General features: G+C 37.1%; 1 protein-coding gene across 4 annotated transcripts in view; it reads right to left on the bottom strand.

Moving 5' to 3' along the window:
- The window catches only part of BBS7 (Bardet-Biedl syndrome 7), a 45,976-nt gene extending 23,696 nt beyond the window's left edge, over positions 1-22,280 (bottom strand). For 2 of the 4 annotated variants that reach the window (XM_084973943.1, XM_084973945.1), the window contains exons 1-10: positions 22,123-22,280; positions 20,459-20,524; positions 14,914-14,976; positions 13,281-13,456; positions 10,426-10,612; positions 10,020-10,092; positions 9,479-9,595; positions 8,224-8,354; positions 1,990-2,074; positions 1,157-1,259 (exon numbers count right to left, since the gene is read on the bottom strand). In XM_084973943.1, the coding sequence (XP_084830069.1) occupies positions 1,157-1,259; positions 1,990-2,074; positions 8,224-8,354; positions 9,479-9,595; positions 10,020-10,092; positions 10,426-10,612; positions 13,281-13,456; positions 14,914-14,976; positions 20,459-20,524; positions 22,123-22,158 (1,037 nt within the window). In that variant the 5' untranslated portion in view covers positions 22,159-22,280. The remainder of the gene's footprint in view (positions 1-1,156; positions 1,260-1,989; positions 2,075-8,223; positions 8,355-9,478; positions 9,596-10,019; positions 10,093-10,425; positions 10,613-13,280; positions 13,457-14,913; positions 14,977-20,458; positions 20,525-22,122) is intronic. The other 2 variants (XM_084973944.1, XM_084973946.1) reach the window with 1 other exon arrangement.
- Between the last annotated feature and the right edge of the window lie 5,264 nt (positions 22,281-27,544).

The raw sequence follows: 27,544 nt of genomic DNA, 5'->3' as shown, positions 1-27,544 counted from the left end.
TGCTAAATGAACAAAAAGGATATAAGTGTCTCATGAGCATACATTCCAGTGGAATTAGGAGAGGGTTGCCTTGGTTATAAATATCAGTTTTTGTACTGAGGACATGAGATAGTAGTCATTAGCTATACTTAGTTTCCCTTCTGTATGGACATTAGAGCTTTCTCTTTTGGTGGCATTGGTGAACTAACTTGTGGTTAACTTATGGTGTAGCTTTAGTGAACTAGTACTTGTGGCACTTTGTTGCTTCAAAAACTCTATAGCCATCAACTACTATCAAAAAAAAGATCAGCTCTCATTCTCCCAAGACGTCAGCAAGAGCTTAAGTATGAAGAATAATCATTAAAAGTTTCAGCAACTTCTACTTCTTCATTATATGAAGCAATTTTCCTTGAGGCTTAGGGTCCCTTTTCATAGGACTTTTCAAATTAAACAGGCCATGAAACCAATCCCTGTGTCTAAGAGATTCAACATTACTCATTTCCAGTAAGAAAACTTATAAGCGGAGCTCCCATTGTGGCACAGCAGAAACAAATCTGACTAGTATCAATGAGGATGCAGGTTCGATCTATGGCCTCCATCAGTGAGTTAAGGATCCGGCATTGCCATGAGCTGTGGTGTAGGTTGCAGACACAGCTTGGATCTGGTGTTATGGATCTGATGTAGGCAGGCAGCTGTAGCTCCAATTTGACCCCTAGTCTGGGAACCTCCATATGCCATAGATGTGGCCCTAAAAAGCAAAAAAAAAAAAAAAAATCTTATAAGCCACAACTACAGATACAGAAGGGTCCAAAGGAGCAGTGCACATTAGAATTAAAGAGGAAAAGAACCATCTCTGTTGGTTTCTTTCTAAAGTCTATGAAAAAACAAAAACAAAAAAACCAAAACACTATAACTACCTATAATAAACAAATGAGAAAAATACAATTCCTAATCTAAAAAAAAGCCATAGAATAAAACATACAAAGTGTACTTCTAACACCAAAATATTAACCACCACTAGTTGCTAATTTTCTCAACTGATTTTCATTTAAAAATGTGATAAACTAAATAACTGTATAATTACTCCAATATAATATGCTGCATCTATAAGTAAGAAAAAAACAATAATCACATACTTTATGAGATTTAAAAAAAAAATACAAAACTCCAAAATTACCGTAAAGAGGAAATTTTATTCTGTATCTCTGGATTAATTTTTAGTTCTTCGCCTGGTCCACTTTCCTTATGAATAGGCTCTGTTGTCAGACCTGTAACCCAGCCTGCAGAGATGAATTACAATCATGCACCATTAAGTGCTGCCAGTGTTAAAAGAAACCCTAAAAACATGCCCCTTTGTCCACCAACATCAACTTCACTTAGTCTTGGATTTATTCCCTTCCAACAAAACAAAATAAAACACAAGAAATTTAGCTGGAAGATATGCAAACCATAAAGAAACTACTTAAGCATTTTGGACACTATCTTTGTTTTGCCTGATTTACTATAATACTATAATTAAGGAAATCTCTGTTTTTAATTTACAGTTTTAGTTGTCAAGTATGAAATATGTCAATATAGTCTAGTAAATGCAAAAACAGCTGATGAATAAGAGTTATCTTTCAAAATTTATTTTCATGGGAAGTTAAACACTCCTATAACTACTGTGAGAATACCATAATGAACTATTCAAAGGGCAAGCAAGTTTTATAAGAAATGTACATAGTAACAAAACATAAATTTCAGCATAAACTTCTTTTTAAACCAAAGGATAACATTTAATTTTCAGAGATGCTAGAGATATACTAAGCATCCTTAAAAATAATTCAAATATTAACTTTTATAAATCAATACACCCGCTCCTAACCTCTTTGTTTTTTAACCAATAAAGCTTTTAATGCTGTACAAATGGCATACTAATAAACTTTTTAAAAAGTAATCATTAAAGAAATTTATTAAATTTATATTTTTATTATTGATTCTTTCTTCAACTCTCCATCACCACTTACACACCTGAATATGTGGATACCACGACTTCATCATAGCCAGCTTTCCCTACGCAACCACCCTGGATAGACGTGACACTTTCGGACAATGTCTAAAATAAATATCAAGCATATCATTAATAAAATTTTACAAATATGTTGAAATAAGCTATAAAGCTTATTTTCCTGTCTCCCAATATTCAGCATATATTCATCAAATACTTACTATGTGCAGACACTGAGATTGGAAAGGTGAAAATCCTGCACAAACGGCAGAAAATTTCAGTTTATTTATTTATTGGCCACAACCACGGCATGCAGAAGTTCCCTGGTCAGGGACCGAACCTATGTTACAGCTGTAATCAGAGCCACAGCAGTGACAATGCCAGATCCTCAACTCACTGAGCCACAAGGGAACTCCCTCCAGGGTCTTTTAATTTGGGAAAAGGAGATATAAAATGATTCATATATTTGTGTGTATCACTCAGCTACAGTAGTCATCTAATGAGCAAAAACTATTTATGTGAATAAGTTTTTTTTAAATTACATAAGCAAAGCTCTCAGTACTTTTATTTATTATCTGAATCCCAGAGACCACCTCTCATGTGTTTTCTCCAAATAGTTTTTATTTATTTATTTATTTATTTATTTTGCTTTTTAGGGCAGCACCTATGGCATATGGAGATTCCCAGGCTAGCAGTCTAATTGGAGCTAAAGCTGCGGGCCTACATCACAGCCACAGCAACACAGGATCTGAGCTGCATCTGCAACCCATACCACAGCTCACAGCAACACCAGATCCTTAACCCACTGAGCCAGCCCAGGGATTGAACCTGCAACCTCATGGTTCCTAGTTGGATTCGTTTCTGCTGAGCCACGATGGGAACTCCCCAAACAGTTTTTTAGAAGAATAAAGAAGATGACAGAGTCTACAGAACTTTTAGTGAATCTGCTACTATGGAGAGAAACTAAGTTTTTCAGATAGTTCAGAGTTTAAATTTCTTTTAATCAATATTTCCCAAACTTGTCTGACAATAATCACTTGGGTAAGTCAACTAGGAAAATATATATGTTTTTTAGGGAAGATCCCAGGATAGGGGTCAAATTGGAGCTACAGCTGTTGGCCTACACCACAGTCACAGCCAGTGCCTGATCCGAGCCATGTCTGTGACCTACACCACAGCTCACTGCAATGCCAGATCTTTAATCCACTAAGCAAGGCCAGGGATTAAACCTGCATCCTCATGGATACTAGTTGGGTTTTTGTTTGTTTGTTTGTTTTTTGTCTTTTTGCCTTTTCTAGGGCCACTCCCATGGCATATGGAGATTCCCAGGATAGAGGTCTAATCAGAGCGGTAGCCACCGGCCTATGCCAGAGCCACAGCAACTTGGGATCCAAGTCGTGTCTGCAACCTACACCACAGCTCACGGCAATGCCAGATCCTTAACCCACTGAGCTAGGCCAGGGATCAAACCCGTAACCTCATGGTTTTCCTAGTCAGATTTGTTAACCACTGCGCCCACGTGAGGAACTCCACTAGTTGGGTTCTTAACCCATTGAGCCACAACAGGAACTCCAGAATCTGAATTTTTTTTTTTTTTTTTGTCTTTTTGCCATTTCTTGGGCCGCTTCTGTGGCATGTGGAGGTTCCCAGGCTAGGGGTCGAATCAGAGCCGTAGCTGCCGGCCTACGCCAGAGCTACAGCAACATAGGATCCGAGCCTCGTCTGCAACCTACACCACAGCTCACGGCAACACCGGATCCTTTAACCCACTGAGCAAGGCCAGGGATCGAACCCACAACCTCATGGTTCCTAGTCAGATTTGCTAACCACTGAGCCACGACGGGAACTCCCCAGAATCTGAATTTTTTTAACAAGCATTCTATATCAGTGGTTTTCAAGCTATCTGGAAAGCAAGCAATATGTTTCATACTGCAATCTAGTATACTTTCACACATGAACATATACAACCACAGATAAAACTTAAAAAGGTTTTTGTTGTTCTAATCTCTTTCATTTAAAAAAAAATGTGTTGGCAACCTATCAATGTATTAATGGATTTGTTGTTTGAAAAACTCTGTCAAGTAATTCTAACAAGGCAAGGTCCAGAATAATGGTTCTAAAGGAGAAGGTAGAGAGAATGGATACTAACATAAAAAATACTAGCTCTCAGAGTTCCTGTCGTGGCACAGTAGAAACGAATCTGACTAGGAACCATGAGGTTGCAGGTTCGATCCCTGGCTTGCTCAGTGGATTAAGGAACTGGTGTCTCTATGAACTATGGTATAGGTCACAGACGTGACTCAGATCTGGCATTGTTGTGGCTGTGGCATAGGCCGGCAGCTACAGCTCCAATTTGACCCCTAGCCTGGGAACTTCCATGTGTTGCAGGTGTGCCCCCCCTGAAAAAACAAAATTTAAAAGACAGATTTTTTCATCACTGAATTATTTATTTATTTACTTTATTTTTTTGTGGCTGCACATATGGCATATGGAAGTCCCTGGGCCAAAAGGGCCAGTGATTGAATTCAAGCCAAAGCTGCGACCTACACCACAGCTGGGGCAACACCAGATCCTTTAATCCACTGTGAGGGCATCAAATCTATGCCTCGCAGTGACTTGAGCTGCTGCAGTTGATTCTTCAACTTACCGAGTCACAGTAGGAACTCCTCATCACTACTCTAAATAGTTTCAAAGAATGTAATTTCTGGAAGTTTTAAAGATATAATTTTTAAATAAAAGTGTCACATCCTTTAATTACACCCAGTGAATCTAAATATCAGGACAAATTTAGACGCACAATCATTGACTTAAATGAAAGAACAAATCTTTAACAGTTGGAAATTTTACATTGTTCCTTAAACTTTTATTTTCATTCCACTCCTCCCACATATATTTATCATAATAGAACACACTCATTTATATGCTTGAAATTCTTTTATACTTCTCTGCAACCAAGGGGAAAAAAAAGTGTTTAATCTGTGATTACTAAGCTCTAAGGATTAGAAATGTCTATCATTATGGGAGTTCCCGTCGTGGCGCAGTGGTTAAGGAATCCGACTAGGAACCATGAGGTTGCGGGTTTGTTCGACCCCTGCCCTTGCTCAGTGGGTTAACGATCCGGCATTGCCGTGAGCTGTGGTGTAGGTCGCAGACGCGGCTCGGATCCCGAGTTGCTGTGGCTCTGGCGTAGGCCGGCGGCTATAGCTCCGATTTGACCCCTAGCCTGGGAACCTACATTTGCTGCGGGAGAGGCCCAAGAAATGGCAAAAAGACAAAAAAAAAAAAGAAATGTCTATCATTATAATTATTAGTATTTCACAATTGATCACAGTAAATACAGGTTTTAATAAATAATAGTTAAATCACGAAAAACAAAATTCTACAGGAAATGTATCTCATGAGATGAATGGGACTTTATTCCTTCCAAATTATTCATGTTTCACAAATGAATATTATTTATACATTGCTAGAATGAGTCTGGGTTCAACATCAGTTCTATTCCTATTTTTCATTATCATAGATATGAGCACTAATGCACTTTAGTCCCATAAAGATATTGATGAGAAAAAAAAAATTTTTTGTAGAAAGTTCACTTAATTATTAAAACATCTTCCAGGCTATTGACCTAAAATCACTGATCTACAACTGAAAATGTTTTTTAATGATACATCATCTGACAACTTGATTAAGTCCCCCTTCTATTTATTGACAGCAAAAACTAGAAACCATATGACTTCAAAAGGATGTTTTACCCAGTCAATAGGGTCACACACATTCTCACATTCTGAGTGGTTTATGCAGTAACTATTAATTATAACTTACCCTTTCACTCTCTCAGAAGTACCTTATTTAACCTAATTTATTCAGAAAAAGTTACAAACATTCAAAAACCGTTAATTTCTACATTTTTTTTGTCAATACAACATTTTAATCAAATCCATTTACTTTTTGTATTCCAAGTATCTTTTTACAAAAGTCTTGGAGTTGTAGATTTATATATATATGGCTGTACCTGTGGCATGTGTGGATTCCTGTGCTGCAGAGTGAACCCAAGCTGCTACAGTGAAAATGCCACTGTACCACAAGGGAATGCCTCAATTTGCATTTTTTAAAAAACAGTCATATAACTATAAAATAGGAGATACCATACAATATAGTACAGATATGAATTATGTTAAGTAACAACGTGGGATGCCAATTAGGAGAACTCACAAAAAAAGACCTTGGTCACTGCTCAAAATATCAGTGAATAAATACATATTTATAAGTTTAAATTAAAACATGATGTTTAAGGTATATAGAGAAAGTCTTTTTTATTATTCATCCCTTAACTTTTTTTTTTTTTTTTTTTTGTCTTTTTAGGGCCATACCTGCAGCATATGGAAGTTCCCAGGCTAGGGATCAAGGGAGCTGAAGCTGCCAGCCTACACCACAGCCAGAGAGACTCGGGATCCAAGCCACATCTGCCAACTTACACCACAGCTCACAGCAATGCTGGATCCTTAACCCACTGAGCAAGGCCAGGGATAGAACCCAAGCCCTCATGGATATTAGTCGGGTTCGTTACTGCTGAGCCATGATGGGAACTCCCTCCCTTAACTTTCTGATTAACCAACAATCAGCTCAGACTGCCAGAAAAGAGGACTTCTCCTGATTAGGAAAATAATAAAGAGAGTGACATTATGAATCAAGATGAGGCAGTACAGGGAGTTTACGTTGTGGCTCAGTGAGTTAAGGACCTGACATTGCCATAAGCTGCGACATAGGCTGCAAATGCGGCTCTGATCCAGTGCTGCTGTGGCTGTGGCGTAAGCCTCAGCTACAACTCCCATTCAACTCCTAGATTGGGAACTTCCATATGCCGAAAGTGTGGCCATAAAAAAAAAAAAAGTAGAACATTTGCAGAGTGCAGTACCTCTATCATCAGACAGAAGAAAGAGTGGGAAGACAGGAATTCTTAGTGCCACAGTTGGAAGAGGGGTGACATGCTATGTCATTATTAGGGTTTGGAATAGAAGTCAAAGTGGAGACTGGAGTCTAAATGGGAAAGTTTCTCAGGGGTTGATGAGAAAAAACAGGAGATCACCAATGCAGGATTACTATGTACTTTTAAGCCTAAACTGTTATTTACATCACTAGGCAGATGAATTTTTAACATCAAGTAAGATGAATCTAGAAATAAGCTGTATTTTTTTTTTCTTTTTTGTCTTTTTAGGGCCGCACCTGCAGCATATGGAGGTTCCCAGGCTAGGGGTCAAATGTGAGCTGTAGCCACTGGCTGATACCACAGCCACAACACCACCAGATCCGAGCCACACCTACAACCTACACCACAGCTCATGGCAACGGTGGATCCTTAACCCACTGATCGAGGCCAGGGATCAAACCTGCATCCTAATAGATACTAGTCAGATTCCTTTCTGCTGAGCCTTTCTCCCAGCTGTATGTTTTTATCTCCATATTATCTGCATAATAATATACTTTATGTACCAAAACATCTGTATTTGCTAATATATAATTAAAGTTGGTACTGGGAAAACCTTCACCACTATTACAGAAATGAGACAAAGAAATAAAATACTGAATTATGGCTTTTTGTTCTTATTACTGTTGTTAACACAGCTTTACTATATCCTGCAGGAGGTAGGATGAGGAAACCGTGGACAGGAGAACATCCTTCTATGAAAATGAAAGATTCAATTTAAACCAGAATGTTTCTCCATGTGATTTTGAACTCTGGGATAAACAAGCTCAATTACACTTAAAATTTGTGAACTAAAAATTACTCTTACGAAGTATTTCTTCCTTTACACTGGACCTTGGGTGGCTAGAAGGTAAAGTACCACTTTTCCCTATCTGCATAAAGATATTTTTTATATTATCTTAACAATATGGAGTTTTTCCTAAAACCTTGTTATTTTAAAACAACACAATCTCATTTATGTTACCCAGACATATAAACGGTACTCCTATAATCTATTATGTGTTATAGAAACTAAGGCAAAATATGTAATAATTTAGAGATATAATATTTAGAAATCAAATGAAGTAGTTTATTATTCAACTTGAGGGCAATAGTCCATTATTCAAACATAATAATAGTCTAGAGAAGATAGTGATTAATACTAAAACAGCACTATTTTAGGCCAAACACAAGATGTTAATATATTTTATTTAATAAAACAAAAACTATCAGTCATCTCTATAATTATTTGATGAATAGCAGGCATATATAACCTTTATAAAAATGAACTTACCTGATCAAATCGTAAAATAGGCTCATTTGTATTATCAAAACTATACACTTCCACCATTCCATCATCTCTTCCAACAAGTAAATCTTTAACCCCATCACCCACAATGTCAAAGCTATCAACACACAAAATACCTTTAAAAAAAGATAAATAAGTTATTAGTAAAACTATATTGTAATCAAATATATACCAAGTATGAATATAAAAATGTATTTATCAAATCAGTATAGGAAAAAAACAGGATAAATTAAAACAACTATGGGGGTTCCCTCATGACTCAGTAGGTTAAGGATCCGGTGTTGTCACTGCTGTGGCTCTGGTTACAGCTAGGGTATGGGTTTGATTCCTGGCCTGAACTTAGGCATGCCACAGGTGTGGCCAAAACCAACAAACTATTTTATTATTATATAATAAAATAAAAACTGCAACAATAACTTCCCAACTGAACCCCATGCCTCTAACTTTGACCTACTTCCCTGAAAATCCACTCTCTATGGAGTGTTTTCGTTTGGTAAATTAAATCACGTCATACCCCCACTTACAATTCTCCAATGATTTCCCACTGCACTTAAATTAAAATTCAAACTTTTTACCAAGGCTCATGAGGACCAACATGATTTGGCCTTACCTCTCCTCTGTGACTTCACCTCATGCCATACTAATATATTTAGCTACACTAGTCTTATTTCTGGTCCTCAAATAAATCAAATTTACCTCTGCCTCAAGTCCTTTGCCTTTATTTTTTCCTCTTCATGGTTACTCTTTTCCCCTAACTCTTCTACATTACTGACTCATTTGCTTATCATTCAAATCACATTCTGTACCTATAAACAGTCATCTCACGACCTCCCATGTCAGATATAAATTTCCCTTAGGAAGGTATAAAGTCCTTAGAAAACACGAATATTCCCTGACCTCACTGCACTTCCTCTTTGTCTCATATTAAGCATTCCCAAATTCCAGTTAACTCCCTCCACCAGTGAAAAACAGATTTGAGCACAGATTGACATTAAAAATAGACATTAGCTCAGAAAACACTATTAATCCCAAATTACTATTAGGATATCTTACTTTAAAATATTATGGCAAAAGTATGACAGAATTGCTAAATAAACAAATAGTGAATAAATCTGAGGTGGCTCTGTAAATTTCTAAGTCTGCTATACATTATGAATAAAACAGAATGAACTACATAATGTAAGATAGTTTATTTAATAATCACTGAAATTTCAGAAACTTAACTATATCAAAAACATACCTCCCCTCTTTTTCTCATTTCGAATTTCCCACTTGTGTATTGGTTTGGATGTAGTAATCTGAATAAGTCCAAGTTTTCCATCTGATGTTCCAAACAAAAGGTCTTCACCAGAGTCACCTAGTTACAGTCAAAGTCCACATAATGAATTTATCCCACAACTCACAATATTTCTTTAAAATTAAAATATTTGGATATATACTGACTTTCATGTAAAAATCTCATGGAAAATACTATAAGACAGATTTTAATTAACTTAATTTAGAAGGATGGTTATACATTCACAGAACTGTATAGCCGTAAGAGATAAGTCCTTCCTCAACTAATTTTAAGATGAGAAAACTGAAAATTTAAATTCAATAACTCATTACTGTTAAGTTACTGGCAAGTTAGTAGACAACTGTCTCTATTCCCGTTTATGTTCTTTCTACAATTCCCAATTTTCACTTAATACATAGTTAAATGATTAAAAACCTGAAATAGCTAAACTTATTTAATGTAACACACTCCCTTATTTGACTGTCAATAATGAAACCCTGATTACCACCATTTCCATTGTGTAGTGCTAAAACAGTGGGTGGTCCAGGAACTTCAATTTCATACATCACATCCGATCCCTGAAGAAGAACAAGTATTGTAAAATTAAAACAGAATACAAATTTAAAATAATGTCGGCATTCATAGATAACATCAGTATTCATATAAAGAACTGCAGAATAAAACTACCGAAAAAATATCCTTTTTTCCATTCATGCCTCTCTATAAAGTTGTCAAAGATTTCAACACATTTGCCTCAAGTGAAAAAAAAATTAGTTTGTCGATTCAAACATTAAAATTTTCCAGGTATAATTTTAAGATATTTAAAGTGGTAGTAATTTATCTCAAGTACACATTGTCAATATTTATTTGCCTAAATTATAAAAAATTATAAGAATGCAAATAGCAGCAACCTGTAAAACTCTGAGCACTCTGTCCTGGCAGGCCAGTACTGGTATATCACGAAGAACTCTTTCCACTGGAAGGCAGATGACATCATTGATTTTGTCCCCAGAAAGGTAATAATGTTGGTCTTTACAGTCACAATAATGGTTATAGATGTAACTTGCACTGAGAAAAAGGTCTGAGCCAGATATGTGCCTGAGAATATCAAAAGTAATTTAAAATATCCAAATTAAAATAAAATAAGTATAGGAATCTCCTGAATTATTTTCAGAGATGAACATAAAAATTTATTTATATACAGTTTACTATCATTTTATCATAGACTCAGAGAACACAGTTTGTTTTCATTTTCCCCACTTAATTTCTAGCCTGTTGGTATATCATTTATTTTGAAAGCTGAAAATGAGGTTCTTAAAGCTTCAGCCTTCTCAAAAATCGAGTTCAGAAAAACTGAAAACAAATACAAGATAATGGGGAGTTCCCGTTATGGCTCAGAGGGTGAAGAACACAACATAGTGTCTGTGAGGATGCAAGTTCGACCCCTGGCCTCACTCAGTGGGGCTCAGTGGGTTAAGGATTCTCCATTGCTGAAAGCTGTGGCATAGGTCGCAGATGTGGCTCGGATGTGGCTGTGGCTGTGGCTGTGGCGGGCAACTATGGCTCCAATTTGACCCCTAGCCTGGGAACTTCCATATGCTTCAGTGGGGCCGTAAAAAAAGGAAAAAAAAAAAAAAAAAAACCAACAACAAGATAATGGTAATTTAATTGTCTATATCTGAAAACAATATATCAAAAAGTAACTTTTTTGATGTGTACTGTGTGCCAACCACTCTCCTAAGTGACTCATGCATTAACTCAATCCTTACAACTCTATTAACTAAGGACCATTATTATCCTTTTCTTTTTCTTTCTTTTTTTTTTTTGCTTTTTATTGCTGCACCTGCAGCATATGGAAGTTTCCAGGCTAGGAGCTGAATTGGAGCTGTAGCTGCCGGCCTACACCACAGCTCACAGCAATGTCAGATCCTTAATCCACTAAGCAAGCCCAGGGATTGAACTCGCCTACTCATCAGTACTAGTCCAGTTCTGGCTCATTACCGCAAAGCCACAAAGGGAACTTCCTATCATCTTTTTCTAAGAGGAGTAATATAATGTTAAGTAACTTGCCTATAAGTAGTAGATAGTAGACTATTGGAAGATAGTAGACTGGATTGCAATGCAGTTTTTAACTCTACAGTTAGCTTTCTTACTGCTGCAATAAATAGAAAAAGGCTATTTGAACTGAATCTACTTGAAACTAAACAATGGAAAAATGATTTCATGACAATTTTAACTTGAGGAAAGAAATAATACATTCGTTTCAAATTTTATTTTAAAAAATCTAGAAAATAATCATAACAATGTTCTAATTCTTAGAATAAATCAAGTTTTCACAGGGGAGCTGAAATTCTTTGACTAAAAAGTATATACTAGTACATTATCTTCATTTCTAGAAAGCCATCACCATGTGATCATAGGAGGATAATTTTATTTAAAAGTTTCCCCTGTTTTTCCACCTAGAGGTCTATTTTAAAACTTTTCGATGCTAAAATTATAATGATCCTCATTGCTTTTTCTCCAATTATTGTTCAAATAGCTTCACTTTGTGGCTCTGTATATAATTTTAGAAGTTCTCTTAATATCATTTTTATCAACTTAATATCTTTTTTTCAAGATTTAAAATTTCACATTCAGGAGTTCCCACTGTGGCACAACAGAAACGAATCCGACTAGGAACCGTGAGGTTCGGGTTTGATCCCTGGCCTCATCAGTGGGTTAAGGATCTGGCATTGCCATGAGCTGTGGTGTAGGTCACAGACACAGCTCAGACCCTGCATTGCTGTGGCTGTGGCACAGGCCAGCAGCTACAGCTCCGATTTGACCCCTAGCCTGAGAACCTCCATATTGCCGTGAGTATGGCCCTAAAAAGCAAAAATAAAAAAATAATAAAAATAAAATTTCACTTTCAAATCTATCTGCATTCTATCTCTATTATATTGTCCAAAGTATTACTTGGCAAACACTATTGTTGACAAGAGTGGGGATAGATGAAAGCATTCCAACAGGGATGGATTCATGAGTGGTAATCAATTTTATAACTGATCATTTTTCTTCCTGAATATTTTCAAGCTATAATCTTGTTTTCTCATGCAGCTTATAAATGTGGAGATTCAGACAATAAATTTTCAAAAACTGAAAAAGAACCTTTCTATCTCATCTCTGCCAGTCCAGTAAAAACATTTAAGAAACTGCTAAGGAGACTATTAAAGCTTCCAAGGTATTCTCCAAGTAGCAGGTTTGAAGAACAGTGGATTAGATCAATTTTAAACCCTCTCCCAGCTCTTTATCGTTCAAAAACTAAAATTTTAATTGCAAAATTTTGTAAATCAGGGAGCCATTAAGGGAGATATTTTTTACTCAGTCTTACCTGACTCACCAGGAATTAAACCTTTTGGTAGACACTAACTTAGATGGCCAGGCCTTTAACAAAATGATGCTACCTCAAAACCAGAACTACTAGAGACAGCAAAGCTACAGGAACCTAAATATCTGGAGATTTCTTTCACTTCTTTTATAACTTGATCATGAATTATAACTGAACCAACTAGTCAAAAATAAATCTGTAAATACTATAAAGGTCTTAAAAAGAGAACATTTCAACACCCAATTTATTTTGTATTGATTCTAGGTCAAATTTAATTTCTGACTAATAAAGTATCTTTATTTCCCTGATAACCTATTAAGAAATGAGACTTAATCAGATATTTGTCACCAATCAAAAATATTGTAAATGAATATGCAAAAATAAAAAGAATAAACATACATGGCTTTAATGCTTTCAGTTAGGTTTGTTTCAAAAGAGAGGAACTGTTTTCCTCTCTTTGTGAAGCCTCTAATCTCAGATCCTGCAGCAATAAAAATTTTCTCCTGGGGTGTGTTAAGAACCCCTCCTAGTTCCAGTCTTGCAATCTTCTGCCCAGGTAAAGTCTTGAACACTGTCTGTAAAAATTGTTGAGGAAAAAATTAAGTACACGAATTTACTGCAAGCATTTTCCTTAAACCATTAAAAAAAAAAGCTGGGCCCAAGAAATAGCAACAACAACAAAAAAAGACAAAAAAGACAAAAAAATAAATAAATAAATAAATAAAAAAGCTGTAATTTTAAACTTGTAGAATATTATAGTTCTACTGTATAGGGACTCCTTTAGATACGAATGTATTTACTTCAGTGGTCTTCTGGGGTTTTTTGCTGAATATCTTCAAACTCTGTAATGTTTATTACCTAACCTATTTCAATGACATAATTAAAATCTAAACTCTTTCCCTCAAAGTAGAGTTCACTAAACAGCAGCAGTAACATCATTCAACTGCTTAGAAATGCAGACTCTCTGGCTCAACCCTAGATCTACTGAATGAGAATCTGCACTCTAACAAGATTCCCCAGATGGTTCCAATAGATATGTTTTTACACTTTAATCATCTTTTAAAAACTAATCTCTCCTGGTTTCCTTACTATTTTATAAATTTTAGTAATGTAAATAAAGGTCCACAGAATTTACCGAAAACCTCAGTGTATAACTTAATATCTCTCTATTTAATTGGAAACAACACTTGTATCTAATTTCTTCCTGATTATTTACTGTTTTATTATTGGTATAACTTTGTTCCCTTCCCCCCAGTGACTTTATACACAGAGAATGAAATATCTAGAAGGATATATGAATGATGGAATCACTGATTTTCTGATAGTTTTCACACTCTTCATCTTTTTGCAAATTCTGTATAACGTATAATGAATGTAAGAGTTCACATCTCAGACCCATCACCTGTAAACTATGATCTGTGAATAGGATGACGTAATAATCACTCCCTTGATTAGGCTACATTAAGTGGTAAAGGTGACACAATGGTGATTTCCATGTTACACTATGTTATATGAGACTCCATCTTGGTGGACTAAACAGATTTTCCTGCTGGCCTGAAGAAGTAGGACACCACGTTGTGAGAGAGGGCCTGTGAAAAGCCACACAGCAAGGAACTGTGGAGGCCTCAAGATTTTGGCAGGCCCTGGCTGACCGAGAACAGTAAAATGGGGACCTCAGTCCAACAACAATAAGGAACTGAATTCCACCACCAACAGCGTGAGCTTGGAATAGGACCCTATGCTCCAGAAAGGAATAGAGCTTAGCATCTACACTGCAGCCATGTGAGGCTTCCAGTCTGGACTCCTGCCCCTGTGAGACAATAAATGTGTGTTGTTTTAAGCCTCTAAGGTTGAGATAATTTTTCACACACCATAGAAGACTAATATTATCACCTTAGGCTGTCAAAAGTGTTTTATAAATAGCTAGCAAATGACTCTTGTGCTGCCTGCAGCCTCATACTTCTTTCACAAACCATTTTTCATTGTGCTTTAGAAAAATTTTAACCTAGGAATGTTCAAAAGGTACACATACCACCACTTCTCCCTTCTTCATGCCAAAGCACATAACTATTCCATCATGATCTCCGACAACTACCTGCAATAGATTAAATACTATTATCATTATGTCCTATTAACTCACATGGCAAAAACAAGAGTCTCAATGTATAAATTATGATTTTAAAAGTAGAGATCAGAAAATCTAGTAAAGATATTACACACACACACACACACACACAAATCCTTCAAAGAATTATAAGATAGGGTCAAAGAAAAGGTTATGAACAGTCATTATGGAAGTAGTTGGCCTTCTGATCTCTGTTCCTTCAAGGTAAGCAGAACAAGAGGATAGGGAGAAAAATGGCAAGGAAGCAATTTTTTTTTTCTCAGCTAGAGCATAAGAACACTTTAAAATTAACTTTCAAAACACGTTATCAAAATAAGGTTGTGACTGACCTACTTGGATTTTGTCAAGGTTTTTATGGAAAAATTTTAACATACGCAAAAGTAAACAGAATATTATAATGAATTCCCACGTATCCATCACTCAGCTTCAACAATTATCAACCTGTGGTCAATGAATTATTTTGAAATATAGAGGGAGATTTTAACATTTCTTTCTCAGAGATAATCAAGCAGACAAAAGACAAGGATATACATTGAAAGATGGTTACCTTTGATCTGATATATATGCATGTGTGTGTGTTTGTGTATGTATGTGTATGTACATATATGTCAGTGTGCATGTGGGCTAAATAAGTCACTCATCTCAAGAATTAAAGTATAAATGTTTTTTTAAGCACATGCAAACATTAGAATATTAACCATGTATTAGAATGTAAGTCTCAAGTATCTCAAAAAATTTAATGCTGTGCAGACCATGTCCGTAGGCCACTGATTCTCAATTCTGTGGGGTGGGAGGGTGGATTAATAATCCCTTTGTGTACATAATGAAAGCTGTGGACTCTCTTCCCAGAACAATAAACATTCACAAATAATTATGCACATATTTTCAGAAGATGTACAAATTGGAGTTCTCTCATGGCTCAGCAGGTTAAGGACCCAGCCTTGTCACTGCTGTGGCTCTGGTTACAGCAGTGAATTTGATCCCTGGTCTGGGAACTTCTGCATGCTGTAAGCAGGGCCAAAAGAAGGGGGGTAAAAAAAAAAAAAAGGAGATTTACAGATCTTTGGTACTGCCAGAGAATTCTTTTCAGATTAAAAAAATACCTAAGGAGTTCCCGTTGTGGCGCAGTGGTTAATGAATCCGACTAGGAACCATGAGGTTGCGGGTTCGGTCCCTGCCCTTGCTCAGTGGGTTAACGATCCGGAGTTGCCGTGAGCTGTGGTGTAGGTTGCAGACGCGGCTCGGATCCCGCGTTGCTGTGGCTCTGGCGTAGGCCGGTGGCTACAGCTCCGATTCAACCCCTAGCCTGGGAACCTCCATATGCCGCGGGAACGGCCCAAGAAATAGCAACAATAACAACAACAACAACAACAAAAAGACAAAAGACAAAAGACAAAAAAAAAAAAAAAAAAAAAAAAACAAAAAAAAACCTAAGAATAGTTAAGGTTTTAGAAATTTTGACAATACACCACCCCAATAATTTATAAAACAACTACAATAAAACAAAACAAAACAAAACAAAACAAAAAATGCAAAAAACCAATAACCTAGTACAAGGATTGCCAAAGTGTGATCCCTGGAGTCCTGGGGTCAATGAGAACATTCAACCTGCCAGGTCAAAACCATTTTTCTAAGTAAGTTTTTATTTTCCTTTTTCACTAGTAATTTGTGATGGTGCAGAAGCAGTGGTAAAACTGCTGGTATGGCAAAAATCAAAACGATGACAAACTATACCAGTGGTCATTGTAATCTACATCACCACTTGATTACAGAAAATAAATCCAGTTTCATATAAGAATGTCCTGGATGAAGCAATAAAAATTATTAATCTTAGTAAATTTTGACCCTTGGATTTCTTTTTAATATTTGGTGTGAGAAAATAGGAAGTGGCACAAAGCACTTTTGCTGCATACTGAAAAGTGCTTGTATAATTGTTTGAGTTACAAGCTGAAGTATCTACTTTTTTCAAGAAGCACCGTTTTTTAAGAATGAAAGAACTGACAATGATTAACAACCAATAATAACAAGTTGTTATTGACATGGATATTTGGTAGATTTTTTTTTTTTAAACTAAAGGAAGTGAGTTTGTCATTTCAAAGGAAAATGTTTCCAACGATAAAAGTTGAGCTTTCAAAGGAGCTCTCTGGTGGTACAGCTGCTTAAGGATCTGGCATTGTCAGGGCAGTGGCTTGGGTCGTTGCTCTGGCACAAGTTTGATCCCTGGCCCAGGAACTTCCACATGCTGTGGGTGCTGAAAAAAAAAGTTGATTTTTCACTTTCATGTGAAAATAAGTATTTGCCACTGTTAGCTTGACAGCTTTGCAATACTTAACTTTTTTGATGAGATTAGTAGTAACATCAACAAATGCATTTTGTTTGATATTCTACAATAAAATATGTCAATGTTTGGAAGATCAGTATAACTCAATGAATTAATAATCTCAAATGACTGTTAACAGATACTACAAACCCATACATGGGTAAAAGATTCATTCAAAGTCCTAGACAGACCAAAGGATTTTAATGTATCAAAGTACGAAAAGCTAATCTATATGGTTTCAGACTCCACATTGTTTAAGAAATTAATGTTTAAGAAACTGCTAGTTGTCAAGCATAGGTGTAGTATCAAATATGAAGAGAAAAGCTATTTAAATACTCCTCCTTATTTTCAACTATGTATCTGTGTGAACTGGATTTTCTTCTTGTAATTCAACCAAAACAATGCAAAGCAACACACTGCATGCAGAAAACAGATATGAGAAGCCAAACACTTACAGGAGACCAAAGAATTGGTAAAAATGTAATGCAATGCCACTATTCTCACTTTTTTGTTTTTAAAAAGTTATTTTTCATTGAAATGTTATTTCTGTAAACATGTAATAGGTTTATTATTTTTTAATGAAATAATAAATATTCTAAACATCTCTTGGTTTTAATTTTAATAGAGTATTTTTTGTTTGTTTGTTTTGCTTTTTAGGGCCCCACTTGTGGCATACACAAGTTCCCAGGCTAGGGGTTGAATCAGAGCTACAACCACTGGCCTACACTACAGTCACAGCAACACCAGATCCAAGCCATGTCTGCAACCTACACCACAGCTCACAGCAATGCCGGATCCTTAATCACTGAGCAAGGCCAGGGATCCAACCCGCATCCTCATGGAGACTAGTCGAGTTTGTAACTCACTGAGCCACAATGGGAACTCCATTAATAGAGTAAGTATTGATAGAGACAACCTATACAAATGAAAGTTCTTTAGGATCCTCGATAATTTAACCATACACAAAAATATACTCAAAATGGATTAAAGACCTAAACGTAACACTGTATACCATAAAACTCCAAAGGAAAACACAGGCAGAACACTCTTACATAAATCATCTCCTAAAGAAAATAAAAGCAAAAATAAACAAATAGATCTAATTAAACAAGTGAATTTGTACAGCAAAACAAACAAACCATTGACAAAATGAAAAGACAACCTACTGAATGGGAGAAAATATTTGCAAATGATATGGCCAGTAAGGGGATAATATCCAAAATATATAAACAGCTCATACAATTCTACATCAAAAAAGCAAATAATTCAATTAAAAAATAAGCAGAAGATCTGGATAGGCATTTTTCCAAAGAGTAATTGTAGATGACCAACAAGCACATGAAATGATAGTCAACATTGCTAACCATCAGGGAAAGGCAAATAAAAAATCATGACATATCACTTCGCACCTATCAAAATGAACATCATTAAAAGAACACAAATAACAAATGTTGGCAAGGATGTGAAAAAAAGGGAAGCCTGGTACACTGATGGTGGGAATGTAAATTGGTGCAGCCACTATGGAAAACAATATGAAGCTTTATCAAAAAATTAAAAAGAGAATTACCATATGACCCAACATTCCATTCCTGGGTATACATCCAAAATAAAAAAAAAAAAAAAAAAAAAAAAACACTAATTCAAAAAAATACATGTACCCCAATGTTCGCAGTAGCATTATTTATAATTGCCAAGATATGGAAACAACCCAAGTGTCCATTAACAGATGAATGGATAAAGAAGATGTGGTGTGTATATATGTGTATATATATATATATATACACAATGGAATACTACTCATCTATAAAAAACAATGGAATTTTCCCAACTGCAACAACATGGATGGACTGGAGAGTACGATATAGTGAATAAATCAAGCCAAGAAAAACAAATACCGTATGATATCACTTTTATGTGGAATCTAAAAATTTAAACAAACAAAAGACTTTAACAAAACCAACTCACAGATATAAAGACTGGTGGTTACCGGTGGGGAGAGGGAAATGGGGAGGAGTAATACAGGAGTAGGGGATTAAGAGTTACAAATTATTATCTACAAGGAGGAGTTGCCACTTTGGTGCAATGGATTAAGAATCAAACTGCAGCAGTAGAGGTGCAGGCTTGAGCTCAGATTCAATCCCTGGCCCAGGAACTACCATATGCCATGGATGTAGCCATGTAAAAAACAAAACAAAACAAAAAAACTACAAGGATATAACACTTAAAAATTGTGAATCACTATACTGCACACTTGTAACATGTAATATTGTACACTATCTATACTTAAATTTAAAAATAAATTTTAAAAAGATAAAGGGATCTTTGACAAAAAGAGTAAAAAAGAGCCCTGAGATGAAAAAGTTTGAGAACTGCTGTTCTAGTAGACTGAATATAATAAATGACAATCAGAAATCTTGATAAATTGTTAATATATAGGAATATTGAATTTATTTTTCAGCTATTAAAATATTGTTAATTAAACCTTAACAAAAAAATTTATGCTTAAAAGTATGATAACGTTTTTAAAAAGCATTTTCTCTACATTCTATTGTGTATAATATTTGTTTTTTCATGTATACAATCTGATACACATATATACACACACAGGGTAAATTATTACCAGAAAAATGGATTTTGGTTTTTAACTAGTTTGCTTATACTATTTATTAATTGTACATAATAATTTTATTTATCTATTTCCTTTTTTTTTTTTTTTTTTTTTTTAAGGCTGCAAAGAGCATATGGAAGTTCCCAAGCTAGGGGTTGAATCGGAGCTGCAGCTGCCAACCTACACCACAGCCATAGCAGCCATGGTCTGTCTGCGACCTACACCTCAGCTCATGGCAACACCGGATCCTTAACACACTGAGTGAGGCCAGGGATGGAATCCATGTCCTCATGGATACTAGTGGGGTTTGTTACTGCTGAGCCCTGACAGGACTCCCCATAGTAATTATAATGTCCAAGAAAATTGCTGCCTGTAAATGTCCCCTGGTATTTCAACCTCTATTCAAATTAATTCATTTCCATTTTAGCATTGGTGTTTAAAAAAATTTTACTTACCAAAAAGAAGGAAATACAAATCTCTCCTCCTTCACAGCTAAAGCGATACGGGAGAAATCTCTACATTACCTTTTGCGTAGCTCTGTTTCCTGAGGCAGGAAGTAGCTTCATAGTCTTCTGAGAGGTCACTCCCACCTAAGAAAACACCAGCCATCTAGTAAATGCTTTCTGATACATTAACTTGAACTTATTACAGCATAGATAAAAAGAACCAGCAGATTCTAGCCATAGTAAGCTTTATCTTATTGCAATTAATTAGTTATACGAAATAATTATCAGCAATGAACTTATTTCCTAATGAAGTATGTCACAAAAGTCAGAATATAGGAAACAAAGTAAAATTTATGCTATAAAGTTGTTAAGCCAGAAATAATTCAGTGACATTACCGGCAAGATACTTCACAAACTATATATATATATACATACACATATATTTCTAGAATTCTTCTTTTACAAGTTCATATCATTGTTAAAGAGTTTTTGTAAAGTAACTAAAAATTTTTGGAAACAGATTAGTTTCCAAAAAACATGATTTTTGCTAAAATACAAAACATGCTGATGACAATGATATCCAACCTAATTGACGAAGATTATTTTAAAAAAAGTTACAGAAGATGAAAACAGCATGTTTTGTTCAGCAGGGAACTGTCACTAGTGCTGCATAGTAGGGGAGGAGGATGAGACCAAAGGGAGAGAAAATGGGGGAAACAACACATCATGAAAGAATTTGCATACCGTATAGATCTTTTATTCTGTATTCTAGGAAGTAGTTTTAAAATTTAAAGTAATCTATCTATATTTGCATTTTTGAAACATCTAGCAAGTGGTGTGAAGAATGGCTTGGAGGGAAGTGAAGCTAGAGATTAGGAGCCCATTTAGGAGGATATTTCAATTATCCAAGCAAGAAGATCAGAACTGAAGAGGGGGTAAATGAAGACGGAGGAGAAAATGGGGCAGAATCATGAGACATTTAGGAGATAAAAGCAGCAAAATGTGGTGACCAGTTGAATATGGAAGATACTAAGGTGGGAAGTCCCTAGCATAATTCCCAAAGAAAGTGACAAGGCAAACATTGTACCACTGGCCAAAAGAGGATTTCCGAAAAAAGGAGGAGATGGAGAAGAGGGAAAGTTCAGGGCTCAAGTGCTGAGAGGAGAAAAAACACTGGCTCCGGAGTCAGTGACTTTTACATAGGAACTCCATCTTTTTCACTAGTATACAAATCACCTTCTCTAAGCCTCACCTATAATATTACTTTGAGATTTTGTATGAGGATTAAATAAACTTATGTTAAGATCTTGGAATACACTAGGTGCTTGATAATGGTTGTTGCTTTTATTATGATCTGGCTCGTGAGCGCTGGCGCTTGGGAGAAGGGACTGGGCAGAGAGGAGATTCGGGAGGTTGCTAGCAGCCCAGAGGTAGCTGCAGCCGGGGCGGAGGAGAAGGGCCCTGGGCAGGAATCCCGGATCGCGTCAGAACTTTCGGAGTATCTTCAGGACCAGGCAGGCAGCACCTCCGGGGCGCACGCCGCTTCTTTCCGAGTCCCCGTGGACCGTCACGGACGAGCCAGAGTTGCCCGTTAGGAAGGTGTCGGGAGGGCGGCATCCAGATCCGCTCTTTCGCCCTCTCACAGGCGCCAGAAGACCCCCACACACGGCAGGGGAAGGATCGAATCCTCCCAGGGAGGGGGGTCTCCCCGCGCAGCGTCTGCCTCAGCCCCTCAGGTTTACCTGTAAATAATCCATTCGGTTTAAATTCAGATCCATGACGGCAGCACCGCGCTGGGCAGCGCCAGGCGGGGAAAAGGGCGACAGAGGCTGCCAGAGCCCAGGCCTCCGAGGGGAAGACCCACTCGCGTCCCCCCTGAAGGGGCAACGCCAGCTACTCTGGCCTCGGAGAGGGATGCCGAGGCGGAGCCACAGGGCAGAGGCGTCCTGCGTGACGTCAGTACGTTCTTGCGAGTGGGCCGGCACGGAAATGAAGCCCTGACAGACCGCCCACTGACTTAACCCGCTCCAATGAGAGGCCGAGAGGAACAGAGGGCGAGGTCCCGGAGACACAAGAAGGGTGGTTTCCAGGGAGACAGAAGACGCAGTCTCCGATCCACGTCTCCGCCCTAAGCTGCATCTCTTAAGTCTTTCGGTGTTGTCCCTTGATTTGGAGCCCTGGTTGATTCTGACTTGTTTCACCGCCACTGGAAAGGGGTTTCTCCAAGAATTAGTTTTCACTGCCATAAGGATTAGCTTTCAGCAGCAGTTCTCAAATTTTTGGCCTTAGGACCCCTTTACAGTAAACTATTGAGGACCCCAAAGACCTTTTGCTTATAAGAATTATCTTTTGGGAGTTCCCCGGCATGGCGAAGTGGAAACGATTCCGACTAGGAACCATGAGGTTGCAGGTTTGATCCCTGACCTCCCTCAGAGGGTTAAGGATCCAGCGTTAAGGCGAGCTGTGGTGTAAGTAGCAGACTCGGCTAGGATCCTGGGTTGCTGTGACTGTGGTGTAGGCTCACAGCTGTGACTCCAATTCCACCGCTAGCCTGGGAACCTCCGTATGCTGTGGGTGCGCCCCCCACCCAAAAAAGAATTATCTCTTGGACTTACCCTCCAGCTCAGCAGAAAGGACTCTGACTAGCATCCATGAGGATGCAGGTTCCATCCTTGGCCCCGCTCAGTGGGTTAAGGATCCAGAGTTGCAGTGAGCTGTGGTGTAGGTCGCAGACTTGGCTCGGATCTGGCATTGCTATGGCTGTAGGCCAGCAGCTTCAACTCTGAACAGACCCCTAGCCTGAGAAACTCCATATGCTGCAGATGCACCGCCCCCCCAAAAAAAGATGATCAATTGATACCATATTAGAAATTAGAACTAATATATTCAAAAAATAAACTCGACATATTTTACTGAAAAAAATAATTATTTTTCAAAGTAAAGTACAAAGATTGGCTTTGTTTGCAAATATATTTGCTGTTCTCCTGAATAGTGAAGAGGAGACTCTCAGATCTACTTCTGCATAAAATTTATTGGTATATATTAGGGTTTGGGGTTTTTTTTTGGGGGGGTAAGTATATGAAGAAAATGTGGTCCAAATTCAACAAGTGGTAGTTTTTGAAAAATTAGGTGCTGTGTGGAATGTGGCTTCATTATACAACATCCCCAAAAGTACATTTGTTACTATTATCACAGATTCCATTAGAAAAGTTTTGAAATATTGGAAAGCTGTCAGTCTCAGATGATAAATACAAAATTTTGCACAATTCTAATTTGTGCTTAAAAGTTCAAATTTTAAGCATTGACAATAAATGTCAGTTATTTTCTCTGAAATGAGTTTCCTTTCTTGAATTCACAAAAAAAGTGCATGCCAGATATCCAAGTCTGAATAATCATAATTTGTCAGTCATGCTTACAAAAATAATGTTCCATGAGAAATCGAGTTCAGCTAGTAAATGAAATAATCATACAAGTGCTTTCACTTGAACAACTAATTTACTTCCATATTCAGTAGAAATGCTTTATGCCTACTTCCCACGTTACCCCACAGAATAATGAAAGATGTGTACTCAAGAGACTTAAAATTAACAATTTTCACTGCTTCATAAAGGACATTTTTACAAGAAACTTTGTTTTCTGTAATATGTGACATGTAGAATAAGATGACTACAACTACGGTTTAAAGCCACTGCTTTGATTCATGCTTAAGTAACAGCAGTATTAACCACCATTGCTTTGGTACCATCAGTACAAACATCAACATAGCAAAAAAGGCATCTTGGTGTTATGAAAATACCTTCAAAATCACATGCACACATCCTGAAAAGGCCTCAGGGACCCTAAGGCTGGCCTAGAGTGACCCAGGATCTGACTGAGAGCTGACATTCCTACACTCGCTTTCACCAGTCCTTCCTTTGTGCATACCCTATTCTTCCTACAGAAATACTACAGATGAAAAGCTTCCATGGTCTACAAAGGTCTACTGATGGCGAGACAAGCATTAAACCCTTGAGAAGAGGTTCTTAAGAAATTACTTCCTACACAGAGATCTGAGAAGATTTTGCCCAGGTCCCAGGATGTTCCGAACAATTTTTTTTTTTTAATGAGGCTAAAATAACTCCATATTGAAATAGACAACAATGCCTGAAGACAGTGTAGCTGTACAGCAATTTGGAGAAAATATCTATTTAGATTCAACAAAAATAGAGATAAGTTCTGAAAGCAAATTGAAAAATAAAGCCATAGAAGAGATAGAATTGTTATAGAATTTTGTGGAATTTAAGGGGTTGGAAGATGTATTAGACAGAGCCACCATAATAAGTACCACAAACTGAATGGCTTACACAATAGAAATTTATTTTCTTATAGGATCTCACAAGCTAGGAGTACAAAACCAAGGTGTCATCAGGGAACCACACCAATCCGAGTCATCTTCCCTCGGCTTGCAGATGGCAGTCTTCCCTCTGTGTTGGTCTGTGTCCTAATCACCCCTTCTAAAAAGGGTAACCGTCCTGTAGGATAAAGACTCACCCTAGTGACCTAATTTTAACTTAATTATCTCTTTCAAGGTCTTATCTCCAAATACAATCACATTCTGAGGTACTAGGGATTTAGGACCTCAACATACGAATGGGGGCGGGGGAGGGAACAAGATTCAGCCCATAAAAGAAAGTAATTTGTTTGATCTTAAAAGGAATAGAAGAAACCACAAAGAAAAAAACAGGAATGAAAAATAAAGAGTAAACATTTTGATATGTTATACATATTTTTAAAATTGGGGGTAAATATGTACAGTTAGTATCACTATAAACACTTCATACAAATACTAAAAAAAGAAATACTATGATTCCAAAAGAAAAAAAAAAACTGTGAACAGAAAATTTACATTACTACCTTAGAAGATGATATTAACATTCTAAAACAACTCTACAATGCCCACAGACCAGGAACCCCTGCTGGAGCATAACTTGGAATGGAGATGTATGAGACCAGAGAAGCTAAATGCTTTGTTTCAGGACACACAATTCACAATTAATGTGGCTTCACTTCTCTTTAGACATTGGGCACAAGACCACTGCACCTTTCCATTTACAAAAGCTGCCCTCATTTGCCTCACACACGTGAATCAAAATATACTGGATATGATGGGAAAAGAGAGTTATCCCAAATTATACGAACTTTGCTTTTAGTAATCACAACATATTTATGTCATTTTTAAGTTTTCATGGTGCACAGAACTTTTTTTTTTTTTTTGTCATTTGCCTTTTTAGGGCTGCGCCTGAAGCATATGGGGGTTACCAGGCTAGGGGTCCAATAGGAGCTGCAGCTGCCGGCCTATGCCACAACTCACGGCAATGCCGGATCCTTAACCCACTGATTGAGGCCAGGGATCAAACCTGCAACCTCATGGTTCCTTGTTGGATTTGTTTCTGCTGCACCAAGACAGGAACTCCAGTGCACAGAATTTTTTGAAGACACTGAATACTAGTTTGCATAGTTCCCTACTTTATCTCAAGTTGGTGAAATAAAGCTTCTCAACATAATATGAATTCCATCAAGTCAAGGGTTCTCAGTAAGTTTAATATAGCAGCACTTACAAAGTGCCAACTTCTTAAACAATAAGCCTAAGAAGCCACTTTTTTATATGATCTTATCTGTGACTGAGGAAAAAAGGTAAGAAAGCAAGGAAGTCAAAAAGTAAGAGATATTGGACTCCAATAGTCCTGTAATTAATCATAAGCACCTAATGTCTTTTGTTAGACAAGTTGCTTTTGGTCCCGTTAAAGTGCTCCCTTCTCCAAGCTGCTCCATCAAGCTCTTTGAGCTTTACTTTTAAGCCCAATGTGCCTGTTAGACAATAGTAAATGACACAAGGACTTGCTGGCCCAGGGCTATCCTTAACCTCAAAGAAATATTAATTCTCACAGCAATCCTTTAAACTAATCTTCTCACCGCTATGTCACCACAGCAATAACTCTGTTTTAGGGTGCATCCCTAGAAGCTAAGTCTAACAGGATTTGTATGTGGTGTTTTATTGACATAATGCTCTCAGGAGAAAGGGAAGGAGGGGAATCAGGATAAAACAGGGAAGAAGCTAAACAAAGATATAGTCTCAGCTGGAATCTAGCTTCAGCCTAATCCTTTTCAGAGCTCTGGAGCATGAACTGCACCAAAAAGTTGGCCCTACCTTAACCCAAGGGGTCAGCTTTTTGTGCCTCCACCCCAGATGGCTAGTCATTGGTGTGAGGAAGGGAAGTCTTAAGAGCCAGGCTGAGGCTGCTTCCTTTCATCTGAGGGCAATTCCCTGGGGAACAGGATAGCTGGGAACTGTTAGGGAACCAACACACAGTATCTGAGAGAGGCACACACTGGTCCATCAAAGGGGACCAAGGCAGGGCAACCATAGTATCAATAGTATCCACCTTACCTTGGCATTGTATCTTCCTTCTTGACTACCATCCAGAAACTATAAAGGAAGAAAATAATAAAATAGCAAAAACATGCTAGTTTTACACATAGTAAATAAAGGAAAAACAACCAATGTTGAGAGCTCTAGAGTTGTGAAAGGCATGGACTAAAAAAATAATGTGTGTACTCCCATGGCACAGATGACATGAGTTTTATCTTCATTCAAGACTTCAAGAGGAAGTTCCCATGTGGCTCAGCAGGTTAAGGATCTGGCATTGCTGCAGCTGTGGTGTAGACCACACCTGTGGTGCAGGTTCAATCCCTAGCCAAGGAACTTCCACATGCCTTGACTGTGGCCCCCCAAAAAAGACTCCAAGAATCCTAGACTAGCTGAATCTGACACTTTTACATTCAACATTTTCCCAACCTCAATTAAAAATATTTGATATTTTGTTCTGTAGCTATAAGCAAACATTTCCTCTTTTGGAATCCTAGACAATATTATATATAAGACTGAAAATGTTGTTTATCATGGAAACTCCCTGTCTTTACTATTTTAATGTAAAGTATAATAACATGTAATAATGAAAAAATTAAGTATTTTATTCAGTTCTAAGGCATTACATAAAATACATAGTTTTAAAAATGTTTAGGACAAAATACTACTAGCATAGCACAAAAGTTAATGAAATATCCTACAATGGTAGCAAAAATGTATAAAGTTCTTTTTTAAAGTCCCAAAAAAGTAGAAATTGA

Source organism: Sus scrofa, chromosome 8 (assembly GCF_054392235.1).
Source record: "Sus scrofa isolate SSC_HxYL_T2T_F1_AM1 chromosome 8, Sscrofa_HxYL_maternal_Yorkshire_Landrace_v2.0, whole genome shotgun sequence".
NCBI lineage: Eukaryota > Metazoa > Chordata > Mammalia > Artiodactyla > Suidae > Sus > Sus scrofa.
This window is presented reverse-complemented; position numbering and strand designations above follow the sequence as displayed.